This window comes from Etheostoma cragini, chromosome 14 (genome assembly GCF_013103735.1).
Source record: "Etheostoma cragini isolate CJK2018 chromosome 14, CSU_Ecrag_1.0, whole genome shotgun sequence".
In the NCBI taxonomy this organism is placed as follows: Eukaryota; Metazoa; Chordata; class Actinopteri; order Perciformes; family Percidae; genus Etheostoma; species Etheostoma cragini.
Genome location: NC_048420.1, coordinates 19,825,861 through 19,838,379, shown reverse-complemented (window position 1 = coordinate 19,838,379; position 12,519 = coordinate 19,825,861). Strand labels below are relative to the sequence as shown.

General features: G+C 40.9%; 1 protein-coding gene across 1 annotated transcript; it reads right to left on the bottom strand.

The window, feature by feature from the left end:
* Positions 1–1,291: 1,291 nt before the first annotated feature.
* sall3b (spalt-like transcription factor 3b) lies at positions 1,292–10,983 on the bottom strand. The gene is made up of 4 exons (XM_034892534.1): positions 9,802–10,983; positions 2,979–5,963; positions 2,503–2,849; positions 1,292–1,766 (listed from the first exon to the last, which is right to left on the bottom strand). Exons 1-4 carry the CDS (start codon positions 9,881–9,883, stop codon positions 1,374–1,376), a joined length of 3,807 nt encoding a protein of 1,268 aa, XP_034748425.1. The 5' UTR covers positions 9,884–10,983; the 3' UTR covers positions 1,292–1,373.
* Between the last annotated feature and the right edge of the window lie 1,536 nt (positions 10,984–12,519).

Here is a 12,519-nt window from a genome sequence, read left to right as displayed (position 1 = left end):
GTAAATACTGACGTCACGTTTAAAAAACCGTTTAGGATTTATGCTGCATTCACTTACTGTGCAGAAACGTCGTAACTATGACACTAACGATAAAACGAAATGATGATACAGTGGTGCGTAGGGTCAACTGGCAAGGGGCGTATTTCCCATTGTTCTCAATTATTCTCTCACTGTAGCCCAACGGATTTCTGAAACTATGCCAAAAAACAAAGATGTGTTCTTATCCGAAGATTATATTGTTAATATTCCAGGTAAGAAATGTTTAAATCAGTGTGTAAACCAAACACACCGATGAAGCCATATCAAAGGAAATCTCAACAATCTGCACTTCTGATGTGCTCCCGTTTAACGTTGAAGTAGACTTTGTAGTGTATTTATCCTCTCACAGTGTAGGATCAGGATGTTGAACTGTTTATAGGATAAAGTTTAGAAAAAGACTATTTATGGGGGGGTGGGCATACTAATTTTGAAAACCTTATTATTTGTAGCCTACTAATAACTAGTGGTTTGAGATAAGTTGCAGCTTGAGTAGGGAAGTTTTGCTGCAAGCCTACAAAAACAGCATAAAAGATAAACATGATGCATTTAGATTGAGTGCACCTATATAGGCCTACATGCTTGACCCCTCCTATTTAAGTTTTCCAGAAGTTGTTTCCAGATTTTTGTTTTTACTTATATGCTTACATAAAGTATAAAGTCAGTTGAGAGGCTAGAAGAAAAGAAAGAACTCAGTATATGTTGATAGAATGTCATTTCTAGTGTGTGTGTGTGTGTGTGTGTGTGTATGTGTGTGTGAAATAACATCAAGACAGGTCCACTCTTTTCATTGTTTAAACAGATTGAGGTAGTGAATGAACATACAGAATGTTTGTTCTAGTGTTTATTCGGGTCTAACTGCTGTTTAAGAACGACAATTTCTCACCATAACATTGACAACTGGTAACTGTGGGTATTTATGAGCATATTTTGTGCTTTGCACCAGCTAGCAGCATTGGGCAGCTGTCCGGAAGAGATAACAGACTCTTTGCATTATTGATTTGAACATATGTTCCCTTCTTCAGAGCTACCATATGTCTAAGCACCGTAGGAATTCTCAGGTACAAGTTAAACAACATATTTAATGTATAGAGAAAAACAACATTCACAAATGACAGCAAAGTAAAATAGCAAAATGTGAATACCCTACTATTCTCTGTCAATTGATAAAAAGTTCTTTTTTAAGTATATATATATATATATATATATATATATATATATATATATATATATATATATACATACACAGTAATACATAAGAACAAAAAAGACATTTTACAAATATTTTAATGTCCATAATGGATTGCATAAGTATTGAGTCTCCATTCATCTTGTTTTTAATTGATTCCAATTTCTTTGCTGTCATCAATCAGCATAGAAAAATGCCTATTATTTCTCAGGTCCATGCCTGTCTTGGTTAGACTGGTTATCGGACTTCCTGCGGAGCTCACTCTGTCGATGCCTGCAGTCAGAGGGTGCAGCTGAGAGATGCCTCTGTTCTGAATCACTGAGATCTCGTTGTTCTTCGTTGCCAGGCTGTTGGCGATAGCTGTCGCATAACGGTTCCAAAATCCAGGGTCTACATTCATCGCTCGAGCTGCCAGGTCCTTCTGAAACATCTCTCCAAACTTCGCGGCCTCTCCACTCAGCAGGGCCATGGGGTTGTCTACCGACAGCCGCCGACCTCTCCTGGCTGGTGCATTGTTCCACATGTGAGTTCCCATATGAACCTAAAAATGACAGATAAAATATGAAATTTGGTGAATGCTTTTATTTCAAAAACCAAATATGTCAAGCATGCATTGACTCAGTAAATATCAAGTCCCATAATCTAAAAGAGTTGGGGCTTTATACTCCCCTCTCTCTCTCTATCTATCTATCACTATCACTATCTATTCACAGTTTATATTTGTTTGCTAATTAAAAACAGGATGTACATACTTTATGTTGATTTGGAAAGACATTTCATGAGCATCTGAGTTTACAAGATCTCTAGTATAGGTTTTTAAAGATCGATTATTTTATTAATCGCTTAGAAGATCAACAGAAAATGAATCGTTTAAGGGATTTTCCAAACAAAACTACCAACTATTTGCTGGTTCCAGTTTCTCAAATGTGAAGATTTTCTAACTTTTTTTTGGCCTACATGACATATCTTAAGGTTATGAACTGAGGATTCAACAAAAAAAAAGTTATTTTAGAATCACTTTGGTCTTTGGGTAATTGTGATGCACATTTGTTATTTTCTGATATTTCATAAACGAAACAATTCATTGATTAATGGATTAATGAATAAGACAACTATTCAATGAGTAAAATATTTGTAAATTACTTTACTTTACTACTTTACTGTTAATTTTAGCTGTTCCTCTAATATTTCACAAAAAGAAGTAATGTACCACTAAATATATCAACAGAGCTATGTATCAGCTTGACTCCAGATGGAGAAAAACATCCTTTATCTACCTTCAGATTGCCTTTCGTAGTGAAAGCTCTGCCGCAGATGGAGCAGACAAACGGTTTCTCTCCGGTGTGTGTGCGCTCATGGATCTGTAGGGCACTGGCTGACGAGAAGTTCTTCCCGCAGACGTTGCAGTTGTGTTGCTTCGGTGTTCGGCGATGAGGAGCAGGGCCGAGCAGGGAGGTCATTCCTGGGCTGCCAACTGATGCATAAGTCGGGGGGATGTGGACGCTAAATGGTGGGTGCTGCACTTCAGACAGGTTGTTGTTTGGTTGACTGTGACCATTCATCTCGGTTTTTATCAGGCCTGATAATGTGCTGGTATCCAGGCTGGGGATGCTTTGACCTGCAGCTGAAATACAAGTGCAGAGGTCAAGTTTTCCTCCCTTAAAATTAAACAGTAAGACATCCTTAAAAGTAAAATATTTGAACCACAATTTAACTTTAGTAGGCTACAATTGTAATGTTAACATAAATGTACCTCTTTCTCTGCTCAGTTGGAATGACATACTATAAGGAGTCTCCTCTTTCACACATAGCTTGCTGGCCTGTATTCCTCTCAGCTCTTGGGCCACTGTAGCTGCTAACGCAGAGGTAGGAGACTCAGATTGCTCTCTCTTCACTGAGGCTGCCAAAGGCTCTTGGGATTCTGGCCTGTTGTTGTTCACTGCAGGTGATTTGATCGCCATGCCTTCTGAGTTGCTTTGAATTGGAGACACTGATACGCTTGGTGAACAGGAGGATTCCGACACACTTGGGCTGTTTAGGCTGCAATTCTCCAGCCTTTTCCCCGATAAAGAGCATTTAACATTGAGTTGGCTGCTGTCATTAAAACCATTTGTTAAAGATTGTATACCAAAGGAGGGGTTTAGGCTTAAAGTAGAGTCAATCATCCTCATTTGGTTCTCCAGTGCAGCTATACTTGAAACAATGGTGGAGGACTTAGGCGGAGAATAATCAGAGATCAAGGGTTTGGATGGATTAACAACTTCCTCAATGTTTTCTACCTCATATTCTTCTTCCTCATTATCATCCTCCATTGAAATATCATCAATGAGGTCATTGTCATTGCTGCTGAGGCTGTCAAGGTTCCTGTCGTTGAATGAGATATCGCTGTCCATCTCCTGCAGCCCGTCCACCAGGGTGGAGTCTTGAATCTGCCCGACCATGTGCATACGGATATGCTGCTGAAGGACAACCGCGTTGGTGAACTTCTTCTGGCAAATAGGACATGAGTGTAGCACCTGAACAGGAGGATTTTCTCTGTGAACACCAATGTGTGTCTTTAGGTTGCCTTTGGTGGTGAAAGCCCTGCCACACACTTTACATTTAAAGGGCCTCTCCCCGGTGTGAATGCGGTAGTGCATCTTAAGCGCACTTTGACAGCTGAGGACGCGGTGACAGAGGACACACTGGTTGGGGTCTGTAATCTTTTTGTCAATGTTCTCCACCAGCTGCTGAAGCTTTGAGGTTTCAGATGTTTGCATAGAGTCCAGGAAGCCAGCGGTTGGGAATTTAGTTTCTTCTGAGTTGAATGAGAGAGGTGGAGAGCTGGAGACAGGGGAGGCTGAGGTGAAGGGTTGAGGTGTGGTTGCCGCAGAAGGGACCGGGGTGCTGGTTGCTTCTACTACTGGGTTGGCTCTCAATCTCTGGGAGCAGTTTTGGGGTAGGGGGACCCCCTCTGTTTCCAGTTCATTGGCCGCTTCTGTCTCACGGTTAGACTGTGGAGACTCTGAAACAGAAGCAAAATGAGCCTCACCGCCTCTGTGGTTAGGTGACAAAGATACACATTCACCAGGAGCTGGCAGGAAGGGAGATTTAGCAGATGGTGTTACACTTAGAGGGTCATTTGAGCCTCCGATACTGGTAATAGTGGGGGAAAGCGGAAGACCCATAGTGGCTGGCAGAGTTGCTACAACAGGTTTGCTATCCAGCCATGAGGAGACAGGTTTCTCTGGGGGAATGGACATTCCATAGGGAATCCCAGAAGTTGTTGGCACATTATCAAGATATTCTGGCACTGGGTATGGGTTCATCTGAACATGAGGATACTTGTCTTTATGCCTCTGAAAGTGGACCTTTAAGTTTCCTTTCGTGGAAAAGCGATTGCCGCAGATGTTGCATTTGAAGGGTCGCTCTCCTGTATGGGAGCGCAGGTGGATCTGCAGAGCGCTGTCGCTGCCAAACACTTTGGCACAGAACCTGCATTTATGCTTGAAGAAGGGTCCTTCTGGGCTGTGCTTTGTTTCAAATAAGGGCATGTTAGGCAGTTTCCCTTTCCTGTGCTTCATCAGGGCTGCGAGAGGGTCAAGTGCATTAGCTGTAGCGGCGATGCTAGCCAAGGGATTGGGGAAAATGACACTGCTGGGGGGGCTCTGAGGTAGAAATGACAGGCTGGAGGATGGGCTGAGGAGGCTGCTCTGCCCCAGGGGGAGCGGGCTGGAGGAGCTTAGAGTCTGAACGCAGCTGAGGCTGCTGGTGAGCGAGCCTGTGTAAGGAGGCAGTAACGTGGAGATGCTGCTGCTGCAGCTGGAGAGAGATGGTGTTGAATTTTCCGAGGATGCTGAGGTACATGTTATGTCTCTAAAGGTGGACTGCCCGTATGCAGTTTGTGAGGAAAGACTTTGTGACTTGTCAAGCACAGAAGACAAAGAAACAGCAGCCTGTCCGTTGACGGTTGAGGGTATCGTTCCTGACAGTGGCAGGATGGGAGGAGTTATGATGCCTTGAGAAGGGAAAGGGTTAGGTGCCAGAGACAGAGATCTGGAGACTGGGTTTAGCGCTGCCTGTGTTGGTTGTCTGTTCATGATGGCTACCTGGCTGCAGATCTGCTCAATTAGCTGCAGCTGGTGGACCTGTTGTTGCTGCAGAGCCAGTAGGTGCTCCAGGATCACCGGGATGGCTGCTGAAGCTGCCTTCCCTCCAGTACCACTGTTGATCCCCTGGGAGAACTGAGCAACAGCCACCCTGGTGCTGTGAAGGATCTCAAGTGTCACGTTTGTACTCGGCATGCCGAAGCTGCCAGTAGCTGACTTCTGGGGGGAGGTGGACTCAGTTGAAACTGGAGGCTGAGGGCTGGAGGTTTTGGTGTATTTGTCCTGTGGCCGATGCTCAAGCTCCATGGCTTCATCACGCTCCATGCTTAACTCTAAATTGTCCAGACTGTCCTTGTCATCCACCAGCGTCTCCCCCAGCTCAAAGCCAGCGCCTGTGGACTCGGCTGCAGACGAGTCACTGGGCGCCATGCTAGGAACGGGAGAGGGTCCCATAGGAGATTCCTCAGGAACTGGCCTCCCGTTGTTGTCCTTTACTATCAGCACCAAGGGATCCTCAGTGCAGACTTTCTGATGTTCACTCAGTTGAGTCCAGGAGAAGAACTCCGCACAGCATTTTTCACAGATGTGTGTTTCCTCACTGCTGTGGCAGCCTCCACTGGTCTCCTCTCCCTCTATGCCCTCCACGGTGCCTGAAAGCATGAAAAAAAGACAGATTAAGAATGCATAATTGATCATTTATCGTCCTGATATTTCACCAGAGGGACACATTTTCCTTTATCACATTGCAATTAATCCCCACACACAGAGCAGCGAGTCCATCTTTCTAATCTCATGTTGTGTGGACAAGCATTGTTCAAACCCGCTGAACTTGAAATTCCACAAGACATCTCAAAGTGTCCAAAGATAACAGACATGTCAAGCTGAATTGCAAGGATTTTTTGATTATTTTAGTTTTTTATAAAATGAAGCAAAACACATTCTAGAAACAGATTATTTGATGTAAAAAAAACGTTTTTGTACACTGCAGATAATATATGCATTTTTTTTAAATAATGAAGCTACTAAAGATTAAACTGAACTTGAATCCAAGTTTTAACTGCAAATGATAGCCACCTATTTTCCTCTGTTTGAAAAAGAATTATAGGGAAGCCAACATTCAAACTATTTACATGTTTACACCAGTTGTATACTTCTCTTTTCTTAAATTCAACAGGCTGAGAATAAAAGGTCTTAAACTCACACCCTTAATTTTTAGATGTTAATCATCTTCCGAAAAATCAATAAAGTTCAATAAAGTTGACCTCTCGGTGTGCATTCAAACAGATAATGAAATTCCATACAACCTATTGATTTTTTTTTTCATTTGTACATTTCAGTGGCGTGTCTCATCTTGATGCACAAACATTGCACATTTTGTGCAAAAACTTTGTAGTTGATTAGAAAACCTGACAATCTCTAATTTAACTGTGAAACACTTCCCTGTGATGAGGTGTGTTTTTAAGCAGAAAATCACTTCATATGTTATATATTATATTTATTCCGAGCATTAGCAAATGTAATCATTACATCTGGTTATATCTGTAAAAATTAAAATCTGTATAAAAGACATTACACATCTAACACATTTCAATAAAATTCATTTACCTTCTGTTTGACAGGGATTTTTAAGATTTTACACTTCACTATTGCATCTGTTCAGGCTTTGCTCCATTAAGAAACAGACAGCAATACCAGATGGAACATTTGAGGAAATAGTCAATTATAGTTACATACACTCAGGCACACAAATTTAAAAACACAAATTTTAAAAAGTACCAAAAATAGAAATATGGATATTATTAGGGTTTAGATTTTTTTTTTTTTTTTGCAAACACGTTTTATTTTAAATGCAACTTCATTTAAAATTGTTTCCTTATTTTATGAAAACTATTTTTTCTGCCACATAATCATAAAATCGGTGTATGTGTGGAGGTGTGTTTGTGTGTGTGTGTGTGTGTGTGTGTGTGTGTGTGTGTGTGTGTGTGTGTGTGTGTGTGTGTGTTTGTGTGTGTGTGTCCAACATATGTGCTGCACCTTTGTTCTTAAGCACAGTAAATGTGGACAATTTAAACGTGCTTGTGCTAATTTAACATGAATGTGTGCAATTGTTCTGCTGTGTGCGTAGTGTGTTTGAGTGTGTGTGTGTGTGTGTGTGTGTGTGTGTGTGTTTCCACCTGTAGTCAATACACTTCAGTTATCACTGTTTTACCACCTGAAAGAGTGAGTCCCAGAGTGATCAAGCTAAACACAGATTGGGACGTCTGGTGATCTTACAATTATACAAGTACACTCAACCAATCCTAATGCAAACACACAGTGCAATATCTGTATTAATGCATAATAAGTTTGTTAATATGTTACAGACATCAGCTGCCAACTGTCTCACATCTAAGATCATCATAAATGATTTTAAATTTGTTCTTGTTTCAGTGTAGAAACAGACAATCACAGCTGAGTGGTTAAAATCTATTTGAAAGTCAAACTCGTCAGAGGTAAATAATCAGAGTCGCTGGCTCACCATGTGGGTGGTCTGAAGATCACCAAGGCGATTCAGCAAACACAGGAGCAAAAACACAGTTTTAGCTCAGGATTTTGTCTGTCCTTTGTAAGATTTACTTCCAGAAAAAACAAAGAAAAGATCACTTTTGATTTAAAGCTTAGAAAGTATTTCCAAATATAATAACACTGATAGAAATGTCTTTTTAAAATGTCACCCTCGGTCAATGTTAGGAGCAGAGAACAGATTTATGTCTTGTTTCTTGCTGTGTGGTTTGGCGATGAGAATACAGGAAAAAAAAAATCATGAAGCTGCTGCTGAAAAGCAAACTCTCAGCCCGGCGTTGATGCCTCTCTGTGTGACCTCTGGGCTGAAGAGGTCAATGGTTCAGAGTTACTAATTGTATTATGATCCAGACATGGAGCACTTGCCCCTCGCAGGGTGAGGCTGACAAAGGTTAAGTCAGCAGGCTCAATCAAAGCCCATCTCCGAGTGGCTGAGCCCCCCGCATGGCTGCAGGGCTGTGGGAGGGCCCGAGTGAGGAGGGCCTCCTCCGCACTCGAAACCTTCCACAGCCACAAATAATGATAAATAAATCACTGACAAACATGGTACAAGAACTGTGATGATGATTTCAAATAATGTCTGGAATTGGTTGGTCTTTCGCAAGTCTTTTGCCTTTCAGAATTGTGTTATAAAAGATAAACAAGGTTGATATTGATATAAATAAATACACATGAGTTATATTACATTAAATTAATTTAGATTTCTGAACTGTCAGTTAAAGCCAGGTAGGGTGTAAAACCCTTTTTTCAGAAAGTTTGCTCCAGACAGAGAATGTAGAACAAATTCCATTCACAATTCAATCAATTGTTGGAAAACACAAACATAAAACACGTATCCAATAGTTTAAAGATTAATTTATGGTTAAAATACTCTTGCTTATGTGAGTAAGTGTTCAGCTGTTGGCGTTGATTAAAATGTCCAATTAACATCCAGGCTTTCCTGCGTGTACATGAGGACAGAATGTAAGTGTTTAGTTAAATATTAAAATATTTGAAATTATGTTATAGGCTTGTAGTGTGCCATAACATAGGCTGACAATATGATTAAGAACTGAGATCTAGTTACAAATTATTTGTTCGAGGCGGTTCATTTTGTAATAATTGAAAACGTTACTATTAGGATTACTGTATGCTGATATCCATTTAATTTATTTAGTTTTTATAGTATTTATAAAACATATTTATACTGAAAATATAGGTTATTAATTATTATTAATTAATTAAGCACAACAGTAACATATCTTTTCCTGGTTTATAATGTAAATGTTTCTGATTTAAATGTCAAAGTTGTAATAGCTGACAGGAAGGCCTCAAGCCAAAACCCAGAATAACTCCAAACATAATATTCAGAAATAACTCTTCCAACATATCTCTTATCTCTATCTATTTCCATGAGTTTATTCTGTATCACAACAGATCTTGTTTCTACAGTACCTTAACCCTAAAACAGTGAACAGTGAACATGAAGGAAAAATAAAATAAAATGTGAAAATAGTTTTACTCATGAGATCGTTCATCTTTTTTAATAAAAACAATAAATATGAACTTTTTCATAAACTTTTTGAGACTTTTTAAATACTAACAAGGTTTCATTTGGCAGATTTCAAAACTGGAAGTGTGAAACTAAATAATGTTATAACGTAAAATACATAAAGGCCTATATATATTTATATATTAAGACCCAGGCAGAAGCAGGAAGTAACCCAACTTAGATCAGTTTCATTTGCTAAATTTGTTCACCTTTTTAGAAATATGCAGAGCTACAATAATTGTCAATTTAGCCATGTTCCGCTACTTAAACATGTTCTTTGCTGCAAAAAAAAAACAACCTTAGATGAAAGTGTTCCTCAGCGATAGTGGTTCCTGTTTACAGCAGCAGCTGAAGTCCCCCCAGTAACAGTGGTTTAAAGCCTCCTGGACACTTACCGTTTCTGCGGAGGAGTCCGCTCTCTGTCGCGTCTTCCTCTGACCTGAGGTGCTGCGGTTTGGCTTGTTTGCGGCGGGACATGTTGATCTTTCTCTGCGACTCGCTGCTGCCTTTCGCCGACTCATCTACAAGCAGCGAATTGGACCCTTCAGAGGGAGAGGGGTCGCTGAAATAAGCGAACGGTGGCTGGTGTTGATGCCCGTGTGCAGATTGCGCATGTCAGTGTAATTGTGATGGAGGAAGGATAATGCCGTTACGACTCTTTGCTGCCCTTCGGTTAGTGATTGGCTGCTGTCCAGCCAACTCGGGCTAGATATGGAAATGAGGGATGGGTTTTAATAATAATTAGTTCACTTCCTGTCCGGTGTGCGGCTGCTTTTACGCACAACTCCAAGCAGCTCCGACGTGTTTTAGTCCGACAAAAACTCCTATGAGGGACTCATGCGTTGTGGAGCAGTCTTGGGTTTAACTTTGTGGCCAAATGCTCCATCTCGGTGTCCGCTTTTTTCACTTTTTTTTTCTTGCGTTCTTGGATGAGTGTTTGTCAAAAAGAGACGCTCCAGTTTGAGTTGCCTTCCCGGATGGATTGATATGTCCCGGTTGAATCTGTCGCCTTACACACTTAAGACAGCAGAGCAACACTAGCAGGAGCAGTTATCCTTCCACAGGAGGACAGGCGGTATACTGAGTCTCCAAAAACTGCGTAAAATCCAGATTTGACGCGTTAAAAGAAGTCATTATTGCGTAGCAGTCGAAAACCTCGCAGGCGGATTAAAAACGTGGGTAAAAATCACGCCCAGGTAGCAGTTATAGGTCCAATCACAAACTGGTGGCTCTCGGAAGTGAGACTCCCGTGTTTATCCGAGGCACCGGCGCTCTCCTTGTTGCCTCCGCCTCCGGTCCATCATTAGATGCCCTTCAGCCGGCTGCGATAGGCTGCTGCCAGGATACCACAGGAGGTGTTGGAGCCTTGATTATTTGTTATGACCTCCCACAATTTGGCGCCATAATAGACTAAAAAAAGTCTTTAAGTTGGAAAAGAAGCTACTCTTCCTTTGAGTGATGATCAGGGATGTGTGGAGAGTAACCCAACAAGCTCAGTTTGTAATATGGAGTCGAGTTTAATGAGGGTGTTGAAGGGGAAAAAATGAGGCCTACTAGACCTTCATTTTTGTAGTTCTTGAAATGGTCTTGGTGATTGGTTGACATTTAATCACAAACTACAGATCATAAGCTTAAATTGAAGCCAAATATCAGAGTTTTCAGTGTTAATATAGAATGTGTTATTGTTTGATTCTCCTCTTCCACAGACTGTAGCAATTTCAAAGTAGAGAGAGGAAAGAAGCATACTTCACCAAGGCTGTAATCCCTTTTCACCAGGCATTGTCCCAAAACTTGTAATTATGTGGTATTAAAAGATGCAGCTGGGGGAGGACAGAATCAGCTGTTGATAATTGCAAGCACTACACAACTGCCTGGTATTGATCGGCATGTCTCTCATTCCCCTGCTATGGAGAGATAAGGAGGCCCCACTCCGGCTGGAATATAATTTCTTCTGACCTATCAGGTTTCTACAGACTTATGATGAATAGCTAGAGTGGCCAAGAGGGCTTATCTGGAAACTCAACCCTCCTTGATTCGATATTGATTCTTTGTAACCAGCGTCGGCACACAAAATCAAGCTAGTAACTACTTGACCATGATCTCTTCCAGATTCAAACCTGGCCTACACTAGCGCAGACACCACTCACGGCCTGAAGCACCACTTGAATTGAATTATTGTGTGCATCTGTTAGGGGAACAAATGGATCAGTTTGTATTATTTAGTACAGGGCTGTCAAAATCAACTTCACTAAGGACCACGCTGGAAAAAAAGAAAAAGAATCAAAACGAGGGTCAGATATAGTTTATTGACATGCTTTTAATCACGTATCTTTGACTATATAACTGCATGCCTCATCGTCTTGTCTCTTACAGTTTGGTCGCCATGGTGCACGTCTAGGCGGGCCAGTGTTTATTGTGAACCTAAATTGAGGCCGGATCAAAATTTGCAAGGGGCCGGCTTTGACCCGCGGGCCTTGAGTTTGACACATGTGAGTTAGTATGATAAGCAGAAGGAATGCATCTGAACAAGGCAGTTCCATGAATTATATTCAAGAATAAATTACTCTAAATATAAACCTTTCAGTTTATCAAAGTGCTGCAGAAAGTAAATTGATACATTAAATTACACCAAATAGACATTTATTAAGAAATAAAGACGAGTCAGGAGTTGTACACATTAAAACACAAACAAACAGCCGTACAACAAATACCACCACTGTGAAGCTTAAAATGTTTCATTTTTGTCAACATACCAGAGACGTGCCAAAGTGTCCAGTTAGTTTTGAGGCAGTAGTTGGCGGAGTGGTTGCACTAGATTAAAACATAAGCAGGACCATAGCCAGGAGTTAACGAATCCTGAGGTCATGAATCCTACATGAGGCTTTTTTTTCTAGGTTTGGTTGGGAAAAAGACTACCGGTAACCTTCCGGTTATATTATTTAATCATCAGACAAGTCTTTAAAAGTTACATGTTTTGCAAATGGATAGATGTGATATTATGTGTTAATTGGGTTGTAACTTGTGTAACTTAAAGTTGACTATTTTCTTTGAACTACATCCCAATATTGGGATCTGATATAATAAAGCAGGGGGCAGAGATGGTGAAATATGAG

Coding starts and splice junctions, on each gene's coding strand:
- sall3b (XM_034892534.1), bottom strand. CDS start 9,883: ATGTCCCGCCGCAAACAAGCCAAACCGCAGCACCTCAGGTCAGAGGAA. Junction 2,850..2,978: donor CCAACTGAGCAGAGAAAGAG/GTACATTTATGT, acceptor CTTGTATTTCAG/CTGCAGGTCAAAGCATCCCC. Junction 1,767..2,502: donor CTACGAAAGGCAATCTGAAG/GTAGATAAAGGA, acceptor TGTCATTTTTAG/GTTCATATGGGAACTCACAT.